The sequence below is a fragment of the Aedes albopictus genome, chromosome 2, assembly GCF_035046485.1.
Source record: "Aedes albopictus strain Foshan chromosome 2, AalbF5, whole genome shotgun sequence".
NCBI classification, from domain to species: domain Eukaryota; kingdom Metazoa; phylum Arthropoda; class Insecta; order Diptera; family Culicidae; genus Aedes; species Aedes albopictus.
Window position 1 is genome coordinate 435142240 of NC_085137.1, and position 20866 is coordinate 435163105.

The 20866-nt window shown below is 40.7% G+C and overlaps 1 protein-coding gene across 3 annotated transcripts in view; it reads right to left on the bottom strand.

Moving 5' to 3' along the window:
* The window catches only part of LOC109415738 (sestrin homolog), a 225050-nt gene that overhangs the window by 19875 nt on the left and 184309 nt on the right, over positions 1 to 20866 (bottom strand). For 2 of the 3 annotated variants that reach the window (XM_029869869.2, XM_062853660.1), the window contains 3 exons: positions 12572 to 12736; positions 2951 to 3133; positions 2078 to 2709 (listed from right to left, as the gene is read on the bottom strand). In XM_029869869.2, coding sequence (XP_029725729.1) covers positions 2078 to 2709; positions 2951 to 3133; positions 12572 to 12736 — 980 coding nt within the window. The remainder of the gene's footprint in view (positions 1 to 2077; positions 2710 to 2950; positions 3134 to 12571; positions 12737 to 20866) is intronic. The other variant, XM_029869870.2, reaches the window with a different exon arrangement.

The window sequence follows — 20866 nt, forward strand, 5'->3', positions numbered from 1 at the left end:
CGAACTGTGCCGCAATATCTTCAGAGTAATAACAACACTAATCTACCACCTAACGTCTGGCATCCACGCATCAATGAGTGAACCCATTGCACTTGGAAAAAATCGACCCAAAAACGGATCTTTTAAAGCCGCTGGTTTCGGTACGTGAAGTTGACCATTTCTAACGTAACAAAGTACTAGAAATCGATTGGTGCTAAATTTATTCACCGCACAGCACGGGAAGTAGTCCATTTTTCTCCATTTTGCCCTTTTATCATACAACAAGAGCATTGAAATGTACCTTCAAACAACAAACACGACTGTAGATCGTTGAGAATTTCTGCAATCTTACGAAATCATGCTGCAATCATACGAATACATGTAAGATCCTTTCAAATCCTTATTTTGCCCCATATGCCCCAACAACTGCTGGAAATTCACACTTTTTCCTAATTATGAATAGATTTTTAATGTTTTTGATTTTTAGTAGATTTTTTGGCGTAAACAATAAGCGCTAAGTCTATTATCAACAGAATCATCTAAGGGAGTTGTCCAATGTGCCCCATTTTGCCCTATTTTCATAGAAAAAGGATATTGAAAATGTATTTATAAACAACAGGAACGATGTTCAGGAACGATGAAATAAGTTTTATGTGCAATTGGGAGCTAACAGTAATCATGCGCGTATACGAAAGATCGTTTCCTATTTTAACCTAAATGCCCCAAAAACTGCTGAATAATAACATTTTTTGTATTGCTTTACAATATCACTGATTGCATACCATGAAATCATTGATCATATTCGATGTATACAAATACGGTTCATCGATTAGCTTTAGAATCATTCACGGGAGGGTAAAAACAGCTGTCCATTTTACCCCAATTTGCCCTAATTTTTTGTCATCTCGAGAATAAATTGATTTTCTGTAATTGCTTATGGCCGAACTGATCAACTTCTGCTACTAATACCAATGTAATCGAAAAGGCAGTTGAAATATATTACTTTTTCCAAATCCAACGTTTGATGGAGAATTAAGGGCATAATAAGCATTAATCTTAATCTTAATATGTGTCAAATCTGCACTAAACTGATCAAATAGGGCGTCTAAAAGCACCAATATGTATACATATATTGAAAATGCCTCATTTAATCAGTTTTGTGCAGATTTGACACATATTATGATTAAGATTAATGCTTATTATGCCCTTAATTCCCCACCAAAAGCTGAAATTGGAAGATCATATATCATAGCTGCCCTTTCAATTACATTAGTTTTAGTACCTAGAGTCGCTTCATTCGGACATAAGCAATTACAGGAAATCAATTTATTCATGAGATAACAAAAAATAAGAGCAAATTGGGGTAAAATGGACAGCAGTTTGTACCCTTCCGTGAATGATTCAATGACTTCATGGTATGCAATCAGTGATATTACAAAGCAATACAAAAATGTTATTATTCAGCAGTTTCTGGGGCATCTAGGGTAAAATAGGAAACGATCTTTCATATACGCGCATGATTACTGTTAGCATCCAATTACAAATAAAATGAATTTCAACGTTCCTTAACAGTATCTGTTGCTTATAAATAATTTTTTAATTTTCTTTTTCTATGAAAATAGGGCAAAATGGGGCAAATTGGACAACTCATTTGGCGTAAGAAGATCCGTTTTTTGGGTCGATTTTTCCCACTGTGCATTGCCAACCATATCCCACCAACACTCCGAAATCAGCATAAATTTGTGCAGATGCAGAGGTATATTCGGTCTGATGTGGATACAAACGATTTTAATCATCACTTCCTTCCCCTTTCCCACATTGACCTGCAATCTGACGAAGCAGGCGTCATTGTTGTCTAAAAATATAAGGTCACCAACACTCACACACTGAAGATGCCTGGTTAGTCCCCGGCACATATCTCATTGGTTCTTTGTGTGAGTGTAGCTGGTCTGGCGGTTAATCAAGCTCAATGGTGATGACCTAAAAAGTACCTTAGAAATCACGATGCCGAATGGGAATTTCTTCATCGTCATTTTCAACAAAAGATCTGCATACTTAGTAGTTAATATGAATGAGTCAGATCAAAGCCAACACTCACCGATTGATCAGCGAAAAGCCATGGTCATCCCACGAGTAGTCCTGTATCCGGAAGGTCTGCGGAATGTTTTCCGCACCGCGCTTCGCAAAATCCTGATATGTGAAGTTCGGGTCGTCCACGTAGCGCCCGATCTGCTGCGGCAGCTCCAGCGAGGGATCCCTCGGGACCACGGCCGGCAGTTCGGCCGCCTGCAGTTCCACGTTCTTGAACCGGTTGCTCAGTTCCGTCTCGGTGCACTCGGTGTTGTTCTCCGACAGTTTCTTCATGCGCTGCATCAGCGCGTCGACGGTCACCTCGGATTGCGGTGGTTTGATTGCTACAAGAAAGACGGTTCTACGTTGAACAATATTTCCACCTACGGGGGCTACGGGACCGGCCAGAGAATATAAATTACCTTCCTGTCCATTCTGATGGATAAGGTGGTGGTGGTGGTGATTATAAAGATGACGATGCTCGGTTTCAGTCTTTTGGGGTACAGCATTGTTGTTTTCGATCCGTTGACTAGATACGTCCAGTTCCTGGGTGAGCCCGCAGGAGAATACGAAAGACGATAAGGAATGGAAGTGGGCCAGCAGGACGATCGCGTGCACCACTTCGGATAGTGACCAACTGTTCTGGCCCTTGGTCAAACGCTATATCGAAAGAGAAAGACTTACGATTAGAAAAGTCCCAAAAACCTCGGGGGGAGCGACACTAGTTTTGCCAAGACGAAAAACCCCAAAAAAAGTCGAAAAAACCCGGCAAAACCCGCAAAACTTTTGTGGGTTTTAGCGACTTTTTTGAGCTTTTTTCAGCTTTTTTTGAGGTTTTTTGGCTTGGCAAAACTAGTGTCGCCCCCCCTGAAAAACCTGGAAGATCGTATCGGATCCTTACCTCTATGTGCTCCTTGTTCAGAAGCCACGGACGGTGAGCCAGAATTTTGTTGATGTCGCATATGGCACGTAGTTTGGCGGGAATGCAGTCCAGCCCATTCAGCCAGCTTCGTTCACCGCCCTGGTTGAGAAATTCCTTCTCGTACATATTGACCAGGTAGGTGCACTTGTGTCTGGCGGCAGCCTGGAATAAACAAAAAAAAAACGCAACGCGATTAGCCCGGATTACAACTGTTGTTGACTCATGATAAGGGGTGATGACCCCACGTGCACACGATCAATAAAATGCCATAATGAACACCACAGGTTGGTGCGATGATAAAAACCCGTCGCTTTTTTTTTCTTCCAAACAGAAGAATGAGAAAAAGCCGGTTAGCCAACAAGATAAAAAATACCTTGTTTACCGATTGTCTGCATTTAAACGAGAAGCAAATCGCCTCGTCGAAACAAATAAAGGGAAGATGCACTTGTTCGCCGTCCATCGATGACGACGACGATAATAACGGCGCGACGCCGCCACTGTAGTGGGTTCTCCAAATCACAGCCAACAATGCAACAATGGGGATGATGGTTGAATAACAAAGATATCATAACGGTCATTAGTGGCTGATTGACCGGGAGAGGCCCAAATGATAAACACACGTGTTCCTACATTGTGAACTACATTACTCAATTGCACTTGAATTCTATATTCTGCGGTTCTTTGTTCCATCGTTTTGCATCCATTCCATAAGAAACTCAAATGTAAGAAAATCCTCTATTGAGGAAGTTGACTGGGTCAGGTGATCCAAATGAAAACAAATGGAGACGAATGGTCACTTGTAATTTTATGAAGAGACCGTTACCACTTAGAGAAATTTGACAAACGAAACTAGCAGAGACGATACACTAATTCACGTTAATCAATAATACAACATTATGTAGAATACTGCAACATGCCCTGTCCACCGTATCTTTCTGGATCTGACGGCCATAGGTTTGCCAGGTTAGCGTGTTGTTTTTGTTACATTTAGTTCGGGGTTGAATCTTGTTTGACCACCCATATTAGACACTGTTGATGCAATGCGTCTTCGTATTTCACGGCGCACGTTGCTGTCTGTCAATCGTTAAGTAGGAACCGAGGTATACGAATTTCATAATCATCATGAAAGTATCTCGTTTATTATAAGCAGGGATGCCATATATACAGATTTATGATTTATCTGTATTATACACTGTACAATATACAATTTTTTGAGCATCAGTACAGATTTCATTTTATAAGAAATACAAATTTTTGAGACACAGTATGGGATACAGATGTTTCACCCAAATTTTGTATAAGATACAGATTTTTGAGAAAAGTGGCGAAAAAATCCTCTGGCGTAAGGCATCGAGTACACGGGATCAAATAATTGACAAGGAATGAATAAAAGAGTAAACATCTGTTTGACAAATCTATGACAAAAGGTCGAAGGATAACAGGTCGAAGGACAAAAAATCGAATGGGAGAAAAGGTCGAATTTACGAAAGGTCGAATAGGACAAAAGGTTAAACAGACAAAAGACAAATTGGGAGAAATTTAATAGTAATCAGAAATTAAAAGAAAAACAACAATTAATATTCCGATAGAAAAATAGAATCAGTGATATCAAATGCTATTTAACAACCTAAAACATCATTGAAAGATAGGAAAGTGTCTACTAAACCATGCAGTAGCTTAAACGCTCCATTTTATTACCACATTGCATTGCAGTTCGAAATAGCTGCCAATAAATGATAGGAAGTAGTGTATTTTTTTAAAGTTAAATGTGGAAAAAAATCCTTGACAGAAAAGCCTACGGGAAGAAGAAGGATGAAGGAAAATATTGTCATTTGAAACTCCAATCATTATAGTTATTTAATAAAGCCAAACAATCTATGAATTAGCCCTTTGGAGCCGGATAATTTCGCCACTGCTGCCGAAACCTTGCTGGTCTCGAATATGTTTGTAATGCTCGGTTTCATCGCCGGGGTCATATCCAAAGGGTTAGAGAAGTACAAATCTCATATAAGTAAACAAAACGAAATTATTTACCTATACAGTGCTATACTTAGGAACTATTTATCAATCCAAGAAGGGATGATCACTAAGCACAAGTAGCAAATGAATTGTTCTGCAGCATAGTAAGGAAGATCAACTATTGCATAAAAGAACACACAATTTCTGATTAAAAAATAAATACCTAAAGCGTCAATAACAAAACTTAAAAGAACAGCCTTTAATTTAAGAAGGAAAAATTCTTGAACAAAAATCAAACAAAATTGCCATCAAATTCTACATTAACACAACTTAAAAGAACAGCCTATATACAAAAAAGGAAAGATTTCCCATAGAAATGTGAGTGACTGAAATGCATATGTTTTCTATAACAGCACTATAATGTATCTCTCATTACAATAACAAAGACTCATCAAATATTTTTTTCTTATAAGTCAGCTTGGTAACTTGGTCTACTAAAAAAATGTTCATTCGACCCTTTGTCCTTTAGACCTTTTGTCCCTTCGTCCATTTGTCCTTCGACCTTCTGGTCAAATATTTGACCCAGTGAGCTAGCATCTTAACACTGTTGCTATACAGATTTTTGAACGAGTGATACAGAAAACCATCTGGCATTGCTGATCCAGAGAAAGCCGAGGTCTATACACGCGAAAAAATCCGTTCTGATAAACGCGAACAAACAAATATACACAGGATCATCTGTTTTCCCACTACACTACTTCACATCTGTTAGAGAGGTGCGTATCGAAGCAAAACACTTTCTACTACGTCCCAGACAACCAGGAGTTGCATAAGAAACCACGTTGTACATCGTATAAAGTACTATTTTAAGTCACTTTCACATATATGTACGGCTGACTGACAAATTTCATCGCATATGATGTTATTTTTTGAACTTATTGCGATGTATCATGTAAAGTCATATAAGAATACAAATAAACTTTTATAAGGTATGAGCACATCGTAGTAGATGATATTCCGATGTTTTATTGCGATGAACTTTATTTACTCTCAAAAGCGTGCGAGCGAACTCGCAAAGTGTCAAATGAACTCGCATAATTGCGTACTGCGATGATTATACGACTTTGCTTGGTACTTTTCTTGTTGTGTCAGTTTACCTCGCATTGGTGTATGGATGAAATCGCATAAAAATACAAATAAACTCGTTGAAGTGTGCATACAAACTCGCATCAGCTAGAAGCGTTTATGTTGGCATTACGCGATTTGATATATGATAACAAAAAGTTGCTGCTGCACTGTAGATGCAGTGCCAAAAAGCTACAAGAAAGTGAATAGCCATAATTATGGTTGCAAAGTCATCATTACTTGTTTTGTTGGCTTGATAATCAACAATGGGAGGTGCTAGCCAGAGAGGGGCAGTGAAAACTGTACGGGAAATCGTTTTTAGCCTGCCAAACATGCACAGCGCAAGTGAACCAAGTGCATTCCAACAAACACTGAGGTGAGTTAGAATATCATGATAATTAATCAGCTTGTTTCATAAGTAGCGTTTGGTGTTGTGTGTGAAGTGTGGCTCGACAATTCAGAGGTCATTAGATCGATATCGAGCTGACAGAATTGATTTCTTTTTGATATTATTTCATATTTCATATAGTCATATAGCGTTATCATTGTTCCGTCAATGCACGTATAGCGCCTCCACTTTTGTACGCATAAGGCACTTTTGCTGCATCTTATGCGATGTAACTTTAACGCATAAAAGTACGTATAACATTAACATAAATTTCATTATACGTGCAAATTGGTTGTCTGGACTGTCATCTATATTTACTTTCATGCCCAAATCAGTCATTACTAAACCAATTGCTTTTCACTTTGGATCGTACTGCTTTAAACAGTAGTGCAAATCGAAGTGATTTTCAGTTGATTTCTCCGATGAGTTTGTTTTGGTTCTGAAATCAACACAGACAGCTTTGCGATTTCAAAGGCAAAACATTTCTGATCATGTTGATTGCGATGTTGAACAGTTAAGGGATTTTCCCTTACATCGAGCGTGCACAATGTTTACCGTGTATTGTAACGGTTTAAAATCAGATTGGAATCGAATCTAGTCTTTTCTTCGACTGACTTCACTTTAGGGCCAAGTAGTGAAGACGCAGGGTTGATGACAGCGCAACGGGGAACGACGATGGGGCTGCTTCTATGCACGCGTGCAGGCTGTCAGTGGTGCGTATCTTCGCTAACACCAGCTGTGACTTCACTCTCACATGCGAGTCCGATTGACTAAGGACCACCAAATGTCTCGAGGCTAGTTTATGGAGAATTCGACGGTGATTGGCTTCCAGTTGAGAAATCTCGGGAATTCACTGGCCAGACGATGAGTCCTATAGACTACAAGCCGCCAAGCTTCTGGATCCACCCAGAGGATTCGTAGTGGTCGAATCCTCCCACAACCTATCTCCAGTTCTAGAACCCGGCAGGAACACCTTCGCGTGAAGGACATGATTCCTTCACGAACAAGAAAAAGAAGAAGCACATACACGGGTCCTGTAGGATCAAACATTCCACAGAACATCACAATTTTCTTTCACGACACCCAACAAATGGTTCACACATTTCCCTGAACCTCGGGCAGCAGATTCAAGGTTTGCTGAAATGGTGACGTCAGCAAGTATCTTAATCAAAGATCTTTAAAAGGACACACATTCATTATCATGGCGGTTTTTTCTTCACTCATATTGGGAATCCCGAGCAAAGTACAATAACTGACCAGTAACAAATTTATAACTAGTGTTCTCTACAGCAGAGCTTAATTTACAATTTTGTGTTATCAACTTGATAATACCATACCTGTCAACCTAGGGGCATTATTGTCGACAACAACAAATGCCGTTCGAGTTTCCATTATGGATTCCTCACGAAATTGTTTCTAAGATTACTCCCAGGATTTCTTGTTTGATTTCTTCCGGATTTTTTCAAGGATTTATTTCCGCATTTAAATCGGGGTTTCTTACTTGATTTCTCATTTTTTTATTTCTCCAAGGATTTCTTATGAAACTTTTATAGAGTTTCAGTCGAGGATTCCTCCCAGGATTTTCATAGTAATTTTTTTCTGGAATCCTGTTGCTAAATAGTAACTTTGTGTTGTAACTGATGGTGGGGGAATGTAGGGAGAAACTAATGAAAAGCGAGTTAACGATCGTTTCAAATGAGTGGGCGCCGTGCGTATCGCCTCAATGCGCAGCATTGAGTATATGAATAAAACTGAGTGAATATTCTTTGAAGATTCACAAAGATTTGCTCCACAGCTTCACTTTGGTTCGGTAAAAAGTATTTACTCAACTTTATTCATATAGCCTAATGCGTATGGAAAAGGTGGTGAATTTCGACAGCCACCTAAAGTGGGCGGAAACTGCGTGAGCAAAGAAAATCTGAAGATATGACAACGAGATGGGCAACGACGAAGGATTGTGATCAATATTTCGTGACGTGTTCTGAAGATCAGAGATTTCGATATACCGAGTCTTTTTTGCACGTGGTCTGGCAGGTTCCAAGTTTTTCCTAGTTTTGGAAGAGAACGTTTTCTACAACCGGTCGTGGTTGATCCAATTGAGTCGCAGTGGCTCTATTTTATCCCGCTGTTTATCGAGGACTCGGGTCGCGAGCCTGCCTCACACCACGTGCCGATTACGGTACGTGGTTGCACTACGAAACCCCGCGGCAAACAAGGCCGGCCCACAAGCCTTCACAATCCCGTAACAGTGTAGCGACGAAACCAACACTTTCCCGTGCGTGAGTCCCAGGATCGGGCTGCCAACCGTCACTAAACCTTCTTCGCCACTCGCTTCCTCCGGACAGGAGCTATAATCCATCGGTCAGTGACAGGCACAACGGCGTGCTTCATGAACGTAGCCGATTGTCAGTAACTCTCCGGCCACCTTCGACGCCTAGCCCAGTTTAGGTCGCTATCTGGGCGCCGACTGTTGCGCGGAAGAACTCCAATTTCCTTCCGACAACTCGGTACCGCTGCCCGGTCCGACATGACACGTGTACCTGTGCATCACCTTCAGTTGTTCGGTGCCACTCAGGAGAGAATAAATTTTGTAAAAGGGTAATTCAAATCCATTTTCAGCCGAAAACTACCCCATCCGAAACATCCTGGGACCCGGGAGTCAGAAGGTGGGGGGGCTCAGGCACGTCCCCTTCAACAACTTTATGACGCATGACTACATTAAAAAAACGATGTTCTACTGTTTCATTGTAATGAACATTACGTACTGCGTAGATCGTACGTACTTCATGTGGCTCCTAGTGTGGCATGGCCCTTTATCTCGGTAAGTTGGATTGACTCGCATTGGCGTATGGATAAAGTCACATAAATGCATAAATGAGCTCGTTAAAGTATACATATAAACTCGCATAAGGGCTGCAAAACGGTGACGCGATAAGGAGAGCGTCCAATATAGCTCTGGTCCTCACAAGTTCCTACTTCATGCGTCCACGGGTCAAGCGATGACAAAGACCGCCAGCTAAGAGTTTTGTGCTTAGCTGGTAGTGCAGCCTGGGCACTGTTGTCCTTCTGACTTCAGCTAGATTGAGGAGGTACGATTCGAGCGTTTGTTCACCAAGGAGGTGCGGCTCAAACAGCGTCTGTTCTGGCATCCAGCGGCTGAGTAAGAAACGCTGCACCACGCTCAGCTAGATCCAAGGTGGTAGCCCCATCAGCGTGGTCGTCCTAGTTGGGACGTTAAACAGAACTGGCACGATGGCCCTCCGGCGAGACAGGAGTGTTGGCGTAGGCCCAATAAGCCACCCGTAAAAATCCCCATTGCGAATAACATAGGAGAAAATACGACTCGATACAATCGGCAAAGACCCACGCGACGAAATAAGGACTACGATTGGAAACTTGGAACATGGAATTGCAAGTCACTAGGTTTCGCAGGATGTGACAGGATAATCTACGACGAACTACATCCCCGCAACTTCGACATCGTGGCGTTGCAGGAACTTTGTTGGACTGGACAGAAAGTGTGGAAAAGCGAGCATCGAGCGGCTACCTTCTACCAAAGCTGTGGCACCACCAATGAACTGGGAACAGGATTTATAGAGTTGGGCAAGATGCGACAACGTGTGATCGGGTGGCAGCCGATCAACGCAAGGATGTGCACGTTGAGAGTTAAGGGCCGTTTCTTCAACTACAGCATCATCAACGTCCACTGCCCACACGAAGGGAAACCCGATGACGAGAAAGAAGCGTTCTACGCGCAGTTAGAGCAATCATACGATGGTTGCTCGCCGCGTGACGTGAAAATCGTTGTAAGACCGGTAATCGGGCGAAGCAGCCTGCACGCCGTATCGAATGATAACGGCCAGCGATGTGTAAACTTTGCAGCCTCCCGTGGTATGGTAGTCCGAAGCACCTTCTTCCCCCGCAAAGATATCCACAAAGCCACCTGGAGATCACCCGACCATCAAACAGAAAACCAAATCGATCACGTTCTAATCGACGGTAAATTCTTCTCAGATATAACCAACGTCCGCACATACCGCAGTGCGAATATAGATTCGGATAACTACTTAGTCGCTGTATGCATGCGCTCAAAACTTTCGACAGTTATCACCTCGCGTCGAAGTCGATCGCCGCGGCTCAACATCGAGCAGCTGCGTAACGTAGAAGTGGCACAAGACTACGCGCAGCAGTTAGCAGTGGCCCTACCAACGCAAGAGCAGCTTGGCGCAGCTACACTTGAAGATGGCTGGAGGGACATCCGATCCGCCATAGGTAGTACCTCGGCTACAGCACTAGGCTTCGCGACCCCGAATCACAGAAACGACTGGTACGACGGCGAATGTGAACAGTTGAAAAACGAGAAGAATGCAGCATGTGCGAGAATGCTGCAACACCGTACGAGAGTTAATGAGGCACGTTACAGAAGGCGCGGAACAGGCAGAACTCAGTCTTCCGAATGAAGAAGTGCCAGCAGGAAGAACGAGATCGCGAAGCGATGGAAGAGCTGTACCGCGCTAAGGACACACGAAAGTTCTACGAGAAGCTGAACCGTTTGCGCAGAGGCTTTGTGCCACAAGCCGACATGTGCCGAGATAATCTCGGGAATATTCTCACGAGCGAGCGTGAGGTGGTCGAGAGGTGGCGGCAGCATTACGATGAGCACCTCAATGGCGACGTTGCAAGTACCGAAGGTGGCGTGGTAACAGATCTTGGAGTATGTGCACAGGACGAAAGACTTCGGGCCCCTGACCTCCAAGAGATTGAGGAGGAGGTTGGTCGGTTGAAAAACAACAAAGCCACTGGAGCAGATCAACTACCAAGCGAGCTTCTAAAATACGGTGGAGAAACACTGGTGAGAGCACTACACTGGGTCATTACCAAGATTTGAGAGGAGGAAGTATTACCGGAGGAATGGATGGAAGGTATCGTGTGTCCCATCTACAAAAAAGGCGACAAGTTTAATTGCGAGAACTACAAGATACTCTCTCAAATTTTATGCCGCCGTCTACGGATTCCTGGATAAACTGATACGATTAATCAAGCCGACGATGGATCGAGTGATGTGCGTAGTTTGAGTATCAGGGACACTCTCGAGTCCTTTCGAATCTCGGAAACGGTTACGGCAAGGTGATGATCATTCGTGCTTGCTGTTCAACATTGCTTTAGAGGGTGTATTTTCACGAAGTCCATTTTCACGGAGTCCGTTCAGCTGCTTGGTTTCGCTGATGATATTGATATTATAGCTCGCAAATTTGAGACGATGGCGGAAACGTACATCCAACTAAAGAGTGAAGCCTGGCGAATCGGATTAGTCATTAATGTGTCGAAGACCAAGTACATGATGGCAAAGGGCTTCTGTCGAGCTTGGTGGGAGGCGGTTGAAGAATTCGAGTACTTGGGCTCACTGGTGACCGCCGACAACGACACCAGCAGAGAAATTCAGAGACGCTTTGTGGCAGGAAATCGAGCTTACTTTGGACTCCGCAGAACTCTACGATCAAAAAAAGTTCGCCGACGCACGAAGTTAGCCATGTATAAATCGCTGATTAGACCGGTAGTCCTCTATGAGCACGAAGCATGAACCCTGCGTGCAGAGGATCAACGCGATCTTGGAGTTTTTGAACGGAAGATGTTGCGTATCATCTACGGCGGAGTGCAGATGGTAGACGGGAATTGGAGAAGGCGAACTGAATCAGCTGCTGAGAGAATCAACCATTGTCCACAACGCGAAAATCGGGAGACTACGGTGGGCGGGTTTCGGCATCAAGATGTAGGATAGCAACCCGACTAAAATGGTTCTCGAAAGTCATTCGACCGGTACAAGAAGACGTAGTGCGCAGCGAGCTAGGTGGGTCGATCAAGTGCAGGACGATTCGCGGACCCTTCTCAGAGCGGGGAACTGGAGACACACAGCCATGGCCCGAGTGGAATGGAGACGGCTATTATGTACAGCAGAGGTCACTCAGGCTTTAGTTCGATCGGTAAGGTAAGTACCTAGTTTAAGAATTCAGTGTTTTCAAATATTCAAATGCAATGTTGTAACAAGTTATATTTTTTAGAAAAATCATTTGAAGGGCGCGGTTAATTCCGGTATACGGTAAACTAGAACATTCTAACTCAATACTCACCATAATGGCAATGTAGCATCGGTACTCGAACGGTAGCGGTCCATCGCTGTGCATCACAAAGTTCTGCGTGCTGAGAAAGTGCTCCAAGTAGCGCGGATGATACGCTATCACCTTTGTGACATGGTCCAGTTCGGCGTTGTCCATCAGTGAGTTTTTTGACCCGTACTGCAAATCGAAAAGATAGACGAGAAGAGAAAGAGGGGCTTTGTTACTTTATTTGCTGTTTGTCTACTCTGGGTATAATATAATCAGTTTTGAACAATGTTGCTATTTAGTATAATGGATGAACGCGCAAATCGGAACAGTAACGTTTGTTGGGGTCTCGTTTGCTCGGTAGGTGATAATAATTCTAGCACAGTAGTACCGGGACAGGAGAAACGTGCGGACAGTCACAAGTCCTCGTGCGCGGTACAAAGGCTGAGAAAGCAGCGTCTTTAAAAAGAATGATTAATTCATACCGTCTCATCGGGTGATTAGGGAAAGATTGTGCTGGCTGAATGGGCAATTTGTGGTTTAATTTCTGAAAACATAGATTATTCCGTTTGACCTCAATTACAGGTCCTGATGACGCATTGGATGATGCAATTTATATATAGTGTATGAAAGTTCAAGGTTGCCCCTCATAAAGTCCTTCAGCCACTATTATTCGGTTCACTGTCCGAGATTATTTTTGCAATGTTTGTTGATTTGTTTTAAACTTTACTGTAAACATGACACAGCTCGCGTTTAACAAATGTACAATGAACCAGTAGACTAGATGTCTGCAACAATCTTGATTTTTTTGGATCAAAAGATCAAACTCGTAAATATCGAATGCAACTTAAACCACCTGTATCCTTACGTAAATATGCATAGTAATAAGATAAATAAACGCAAGCAAAGTGCTAAACATACGGTAACCGTCGATTGCGTAACACCACACGACGACGATGCTCAATTTCACTAATTGTTGGCACACATTGATAACAACCGTTGCCAAAAATACCTTCGCCCCAACCACCAGCAATTGACTATGCACTTACTCTCATCGGGGAGGGGATCGAGGACAGTATACGCACTCCCTTCGTCATCGCGCGCGGACACTTTCAGCCGGCTTGGCGAGCTCTCGAATAAAGAAAAGCGAGTTTCCTAACACGTTTCCGCTCCTCACTTTTCTTCCGATTAGCCCCCCCTCCCCCTCCTTCCATCACCTAGCGTGCCGTTGTGGTCAATGATACCCAACTCGCTTATCTTGCAGGCTCATATAGTGCGGTACATAAGTGGGCATGGACATAGAGGAGTTGCTACGCAAGATGTTGACGTTTTGCCTTATTGACCTAGGCTCGCCGCGTTCGTTTTCGCTGATGAAATAGACGTACATGTACCTACATATGTGGTTGGCACGTCAATCACTCAACTCGATACACCGACCGGTTCGCACTATGGGTCATTGTTTCTAACCATGTGTCAGTATTCAAAATAAATCCTAAACACAAAAAACTCATTTATGCATTTTTTTAAGCTCTGCATAATCATAGGGAGAGCTATAAAGCACCAGTATTGTACACCGAAACGTCGGGTAATCCAAAACTAGCCGTTAAGATTGACCCTAGACCGAGAAAGCCAACATCTGTATACAAAAAATAATAAGGAGCTATGCATAAACTACGTACTACGTACTTTGGCCATACATACCACCACTCTCCTCCTATTTCGTATAAGTACAAACTACGGAAAGCAACAACACAACATCCGAGGTGCGTTTAAGAGAGAGATCTCAGGAAGTTCCAAGTTTGGGGGGGGGGGGGTGTTATAGGATTTACATGAGATTTCAGAGGTGTTCCCTGGGGGGAGGTTTCAAGGGGATATTATGGGGCGGAGATACAGAGGGTTTCAAAGATGCCAGAGCGGTAAGAGGTTACCGGAGATGCCAAATGAAATTCATGGGGTCCAGGGGTGTTTCTGAAGGTTTCAGGAGAGCTTTCAAGAATAAGTGTTTTAAAACGTTTCATAGTATTTAGAAGGTTTTCTGGGGTAATTTAGAGGTTACAAGAGGATCTCAGAGGCGTTTCAGGGGGTCACAAGGGGTTTCAGGGACTCTCATGATGCTTTAGGGGTGTTTCAGGGGATTGATAGGGTCTTAGGGGGTTTTCAAAGGCGTTTTAGGGAGTTTCAGGAGGCTTCCAGAGGCATTTTATGGGGACTCAGAGAGTTGTCAGAGGTATTTTAAGGGATTCCATAGGGATTCAGAGCATTTAAGAGGGTTGCCATAAACGTTTAAGAAGACCTTAGGGGGTTTTAAAGGGTCGTCAGTTCCGCTTCAGGGAGTTCTATGGAATTTAGGAGGCAGAGTTTCTATGTGGGGTTCAGGGAGTTTTCATATGTGTTGTTACGGGTATAAATATTTGTTACAATTATAAGACAGAATAATTGTTTACTGTGTTTAAAGTTCAATATACTTGCGTTCTTTGTGTTGCATGTTGAATTTTAACTTGTAAATATTCCCCTTGTAGTAATTAACATTTATAGGGTTCTGGTAGAACACAGGCCCATGAAGTGCGCAATCTTATTTCGATTGCCAACATTCAGGCCATTTCGGGCTGCGATTAAGTACTAGAGACGTAAACCTTTCCCTGGCACAGTCTTCAAGTAATAGAACTCTAGTGATGAAACCCGAAATGGGATGCCGGATTAGGATTAGTTTTCCTAGACAAAACCAAGCTATGAACACAGCAGCAAAGACTGTGAACTAAAAGGCAAACTGCCAACTAAAATACAATTCCAGGATGACTGATGGACCCAAACCAATACATAAAACCTTGTCATCCTGTGATCGGAAGATGTTATCCATCTGGATGACAGGGCACATTTATGTTAAGTGTTGTGCTGCGTCAATTTGTGATGTTCCTAATTTGTGGATTTGTAAGGTTCTATGTGTACCGTGAAATGTTGATCCTTTAATAATAATTAATTTATTTTATTTTTGTAACAGTGTTTAGGGGGCTTTATGAGGTTTTAGGGGTTCTCAGGGGCGAATTAGCGATTTTCAAAGTTATTTTAGGTGGTTTCTTTGGCCGTTTCAAGGGACCTCTGAGTGTGTATTTCAGAAAATTTAAATGGGTCATTCCAAACCAAGTGTACACACCACGTGGACCATCACGGATTTTGACTAAATTTTGTTGGAATGTTTTTTAAATGTAGGAAAAAAAAATCCAATTTTTTGTGCCGATCGGATCACCCCTCGGCCCGTGGCAGCACCCCTCGTTTTTGCCACAAAAAAAATCCAAGTTTTCCCTTCTTTTACTTAATTTATAGCTAGAAACTATAGCATATACACATTTTTGGCCTTCGGCTTTTTTTTAATAAAATTGACAGCAGAATCCAGAAAAAATGATTTTTTTTTCTGCAAACATGTTATTTTTCAACTTAAAATTTAAAATCGATTTTTCATCAAATTAGTCGAATTTTGATTCCATCGTGATTATCAGACATTTTTCAATCAAAAAAGCGGAACTCCCCGAGGTCTTTTTTTGGCCGTTCCAGAGATACAGCGTTTTTAAGCTTGGAAAACATTTTTCTCTTATATTCCAAATTCGTCCAACTTATAAGCTTCGCTAAGAAAACATTATTCAATGCAATTTCAAGGTGATTTGGGCTGATTTAGACCAAGAAGAATAGAAAACAATGTTAAAATAATAATATCACAGTGTTGCCAGACTTCCCAGTCAACCAATGATCGTATAAGATGTTGAATAAGATGTTAAAGTGGAGGCGATGTACGTACATTTACATGCGCCTAAATGGAGGCATGCACGCATATGGCCTCCACTTTATCATCCTCTGCAACATCTTATACGATTACTGGTTGTCTGGGTTATCAATTACGGATTTATTAGAATAAATAACAATAAATTGCTAAAGTTTAAATTTTATGTATTATAATCCTTATTTTATTTGGAGGTTTCTTGTATTGGCAAAGACGAGGGGTGCTGTCACGGGCCGAGGGGTGATCCGATCGACACCAACATTTGGATTTTTCCTTCTTCTATTTAAACAAACATTCCCAAAAAAAATTGGTCAAAATCCGTGATGGTCGACAACACGTTTCCACTTTTTGTAGGTCACTCCATATGGAATGACCCATATTCATTTCAGTGGATTTAGGGTGTTCAGAGGGTTTCTATAGGTACCCCTGAAATCGCTTGAAATGCTCCTGGAAGAGTTTTAAGTCATTTCACCCTAGTCGTGTTTTGAGGGCATTATGATCCAAACAGGCACGTAAAGCGTGCACTGCGCCAGCGCAGTGAACATCAACTAATGTACGAAGAAGGTTAAAAAAAAACTGAAATCAGTATCAACCCCTCTGGACGCCCCTGAAATCCCTTGAATTTCCTCCTTGTATCATTTTGAAACGTCCCTGATATCCTCTGGAAAGCATTTCAGGTCCACAAGAAAATAATGCAGCCCAATTCAGCCAATATTAAAAAAAAAAAAGTTCATGGATCAAAATGAAATTCTACAATACCATCAGGATCTTTTATTATTTTTAACTATTCACTAATGCAGCTGAATTCTGGAAGACTTCTCAACAACGATTATTTAAACTGATTCAAAGAACTTACCTTTCCAACTTATTCTGAAGAAATATTTAAAAAGAAATTTGAAAAGATTTCGTAGAAGAAATCATGAAATTGATTCAAAAATTGTTCCAGATGTTATCAGTTATACATCATTACTGTGCTTCCGATGGAGACTTCCTATAGGATTTTTTTTTTCTAAATTTCTTGCATTGAATGCTAAACAGCTGTTCGGAACATTCGTGTTTCACCGTACCCATATTTCGTCGAGTTTTTATAGAATTTTAAATAGTAAACACTTTGCAGGAATACTGCTAAAAATCATACAAGATTTCTCCACAGATTCATGAGTATTTTATAGATACACATCGTCAAATAAAATGTTGAAATACCCCAAGCAATACAATCAAAACATCTTTCGGGAGATACACGGGATTTTATGATTATGTTTTTCTTTCTAATGTTAACCTATTTTTCTTTTTCAATCGGTCATTATGCCGAAAAGGTCATTGGGCTGAAAAGACCTTGAAGTGTAGAATTAACATAAGTTAAAATATACAGAAATGAAAATTAAAAAAAAATGAAAATGTCATTAGGCCGAAAAGGTCATTATGTCGAAAAGGTTATAAGGCCATTGAACCGAAAAGGCCATTAGGCCAAAAAGGCCATTAGACCTAAAAGTTCATTGGGCCGAAAATGTAATTAAGCTGAAAAGGTCGTTAGGCCAAAAATGTCAATAATACTTTCATATGGCAGAGTTATTTCTGGAAATCAGGATCCTCCTTAATTCTATTCAAACTGGTTTGTTGGGGTTTGGTTCTCCGAAATTGAACTAATTTAATTTCACAAAAAAAATTAATTTCAAATTGACTTTTTGAATTTGAATTGAAGTTTTCAGCGTGTAGGAATCGACTTTTCAATATTCACACAATTTCCTAAAAGTCACGCATATAACACTTTTTTGTAGGTCGTTATTTTTAAAGTTACCTTGATTAAAAAAAAGGTCAAAAACTTTAGACCTTTTCAAACATTAATCTTGATAAATTTTGAAAAAAAAACAAAACATGCAAAGTTGCTATAAAATACATAGACTACATACCCACAAAAATCCATTTTATTCTGAAAGGGTGCTGCCAACACCAAAATCGAATTTGCGTGAAATTCGCCATACACTCTAAAAAAAACACACAATCGAAAATGATCAAAGTGCCATAACTTTTTTGTACATTTTTTAACAGTTATGAAATGAAGTAGTGGAGCGGACCTGGTTGGATGGTTAGAACACGTGACTATCACGCCGAGGACCAAGGATCGGATCACACTCCCGACAAAACCACAAAATGTGAGTTCTTCCTTCGGAAGGGAAGTAATGCGTGGGTCCTGAGATGAACTAGCCTAAGGCTGAAAATCTCGTTAATACAGATAAAAAACCATTATGATATTTTTTTACAGATGGTAGCTAACAGAATGAACTTCATTCTCACAGAAAACACGAAGGTAAAAAATAGCTTTCGAGATTTTTTTTTATTTTTAGAACAAATTTCTGTTTTTTTTAGAAGAAAAACTATACAAATTTTTCAATGTGTATTTTACTAAGAGCCATATATTAATTTAGAACTTTGCCGAAGACACCTTTCCGATCGAACAAATATTGAAATGATTTTTTATTTGATATAATACACTAAGGTCTTTTTTTTACACGGGGGATACGTAACGAGTAAAACAAACGTGTAAAAAAGCAGTGTTTATTCGCAAACCCGTGTTAAGTTGAGAAGCAGTGTAAAAAAACTAAGAGAAATCTGAAAATGCTTGAAATGTCTTTACCATCAGTTATCCAAGGATTGTTTTAGAGAGTTTAAGTGCGAAGGTAGTAAGTGTAGTAAGGGGAGATTTTGTTTTTGTTGGCGCACAAATTTTGCCGAAGTCTCAGATTTTCATGAAACTGAAACTCAAGAACGAAGCATCGTAGAATCGATTTTTTTTAGAAAATGAAAGCAAATTTTCTCAAATCCAAAAAAAAAATCTGAACTGTGTTAAGTTTTCCACAAAATTTTCCACCGTTGAGAAATTTCATAAAGAAAAGCCGGAAAAACTAAGCCCGAACTTGCGGAAAATTAAAAAAATATATATATTTTTGAGAAGATGATTTTACAAACTTTGATCGTGGAAATTTATGGAATTCACTTTTTTTTTCGTTCCTGAATTATGGCCAATTTTGTGAAAAACTACCATATAATATAAGCATGCATTGTAATTGTTACAAAATTAGTCACAACTCGAAAAAAAGTGCATTCCAAAAATTTCAGCAAAGCTTTTAAAATAACCTTCTCAAAAATATATTTTTTTTAATTTTCCGCGAGTTCGGGCTTAGTTCTTGAGATATGATTTTTCAAAAAAAAAAGGTTTATTTGCCACATTTAGACAATTTTTTTAACAAAGTTGGCTATAACTCAAAAACGAAAAAAGTGCATTCCAAAAATTTCAGAGATTGAAGCTTATGAAATAACCTTCTCAACAATATTTTTTTGAAAATTTTTCACGAGTTCGGGCATAGTTTTTCCGGCTTTTTTTTATTTTTCAAAGGTAGAAAATTTTGTGGAAAACTTTTTCCAGTTCATATTTTTTTAGGATTCCTGAGAAAATTTGCTTTCATTTAAAAACTTTGTTTCTACGATGCTTCGCTCTTGAGTTATGATTTTTCAAAGTAGTATCAGGGGAAAACAAAAAAAAAATCCAGTTTTCCGGGACAATAGGCGACCCTGAATTTTTCTCATTTTTTTTTGTTCATATATCCATAAACCCTGCCTGTGGAAAAACTTTCATGAAAACCCGGACGATAATAAAAAAAATCCCCAAGGGTTCTAGGGGTTCTTCTAGGCTCTAGGGGTTAGGTGTTAGTGGGGAACAAGGCGAAGGATGGGTTATGGGGAGCATAGTGCATTTCCAAGGAAGATTTCAGAGTATCCTTTGGGTGTTAAGAACTGTTTAGAGATACGCAGCGAAGGATTAAATAAGAAGACTGTCAACACCCCACAGGTCCATGGAGCATGGTGGTGTAAAGAAGGATGTTCCAGGACGCCCAAGAACTTCCGCGAGTAAAGGCTTTGATATTTACGAATATACGGTATAATTTCCAAAGATGCTCTAGGTCCGTGGTCACCAAAGTGCGGCCCGCGGGCCGCACGAGATGTCTAAATTCATCCCACTTTTTCTTATGGAGATCGTTCTACACCCGAAATAATCAAGGATAACGGGTTGCATATTTGATAAATCAATTCTGATATTAGGATACAGCCAGTTGAAAAAATAGGCTTGAGGATCACTGCTCTAGGTCATCCAAGAACTTCCGCGAGTAAAGGCCTTAAGATCAATAAGCGTAATCAATGGATTATTCTTACATGACTGATACGATGCAACATTCCACTGGTCCATGGAACATGGTTCTGTAGAGAACTACTTTCCAAAGATGATCTAGGGCATCCAAGAACTCCCACGAGTAAAGGCCTTAAGATCTACAAGCGTAATCAATGGATTGTTGTTACATTACACGTTGTAGCATCCTACAGGTCCATGAGCCATTTTTTTCTGTGAGGAACTAATTTCCAAAGATGTTCTAGGTCATCCAAGAACACTTCCACGTGTAAAAACCTGAAGATCTACAAGCGTTATCAATGGTTTGTTGTCACATTACTGATGCAGTGTATCGTCCTACTGGTCCAGGAACCATAATTCTGTAGAA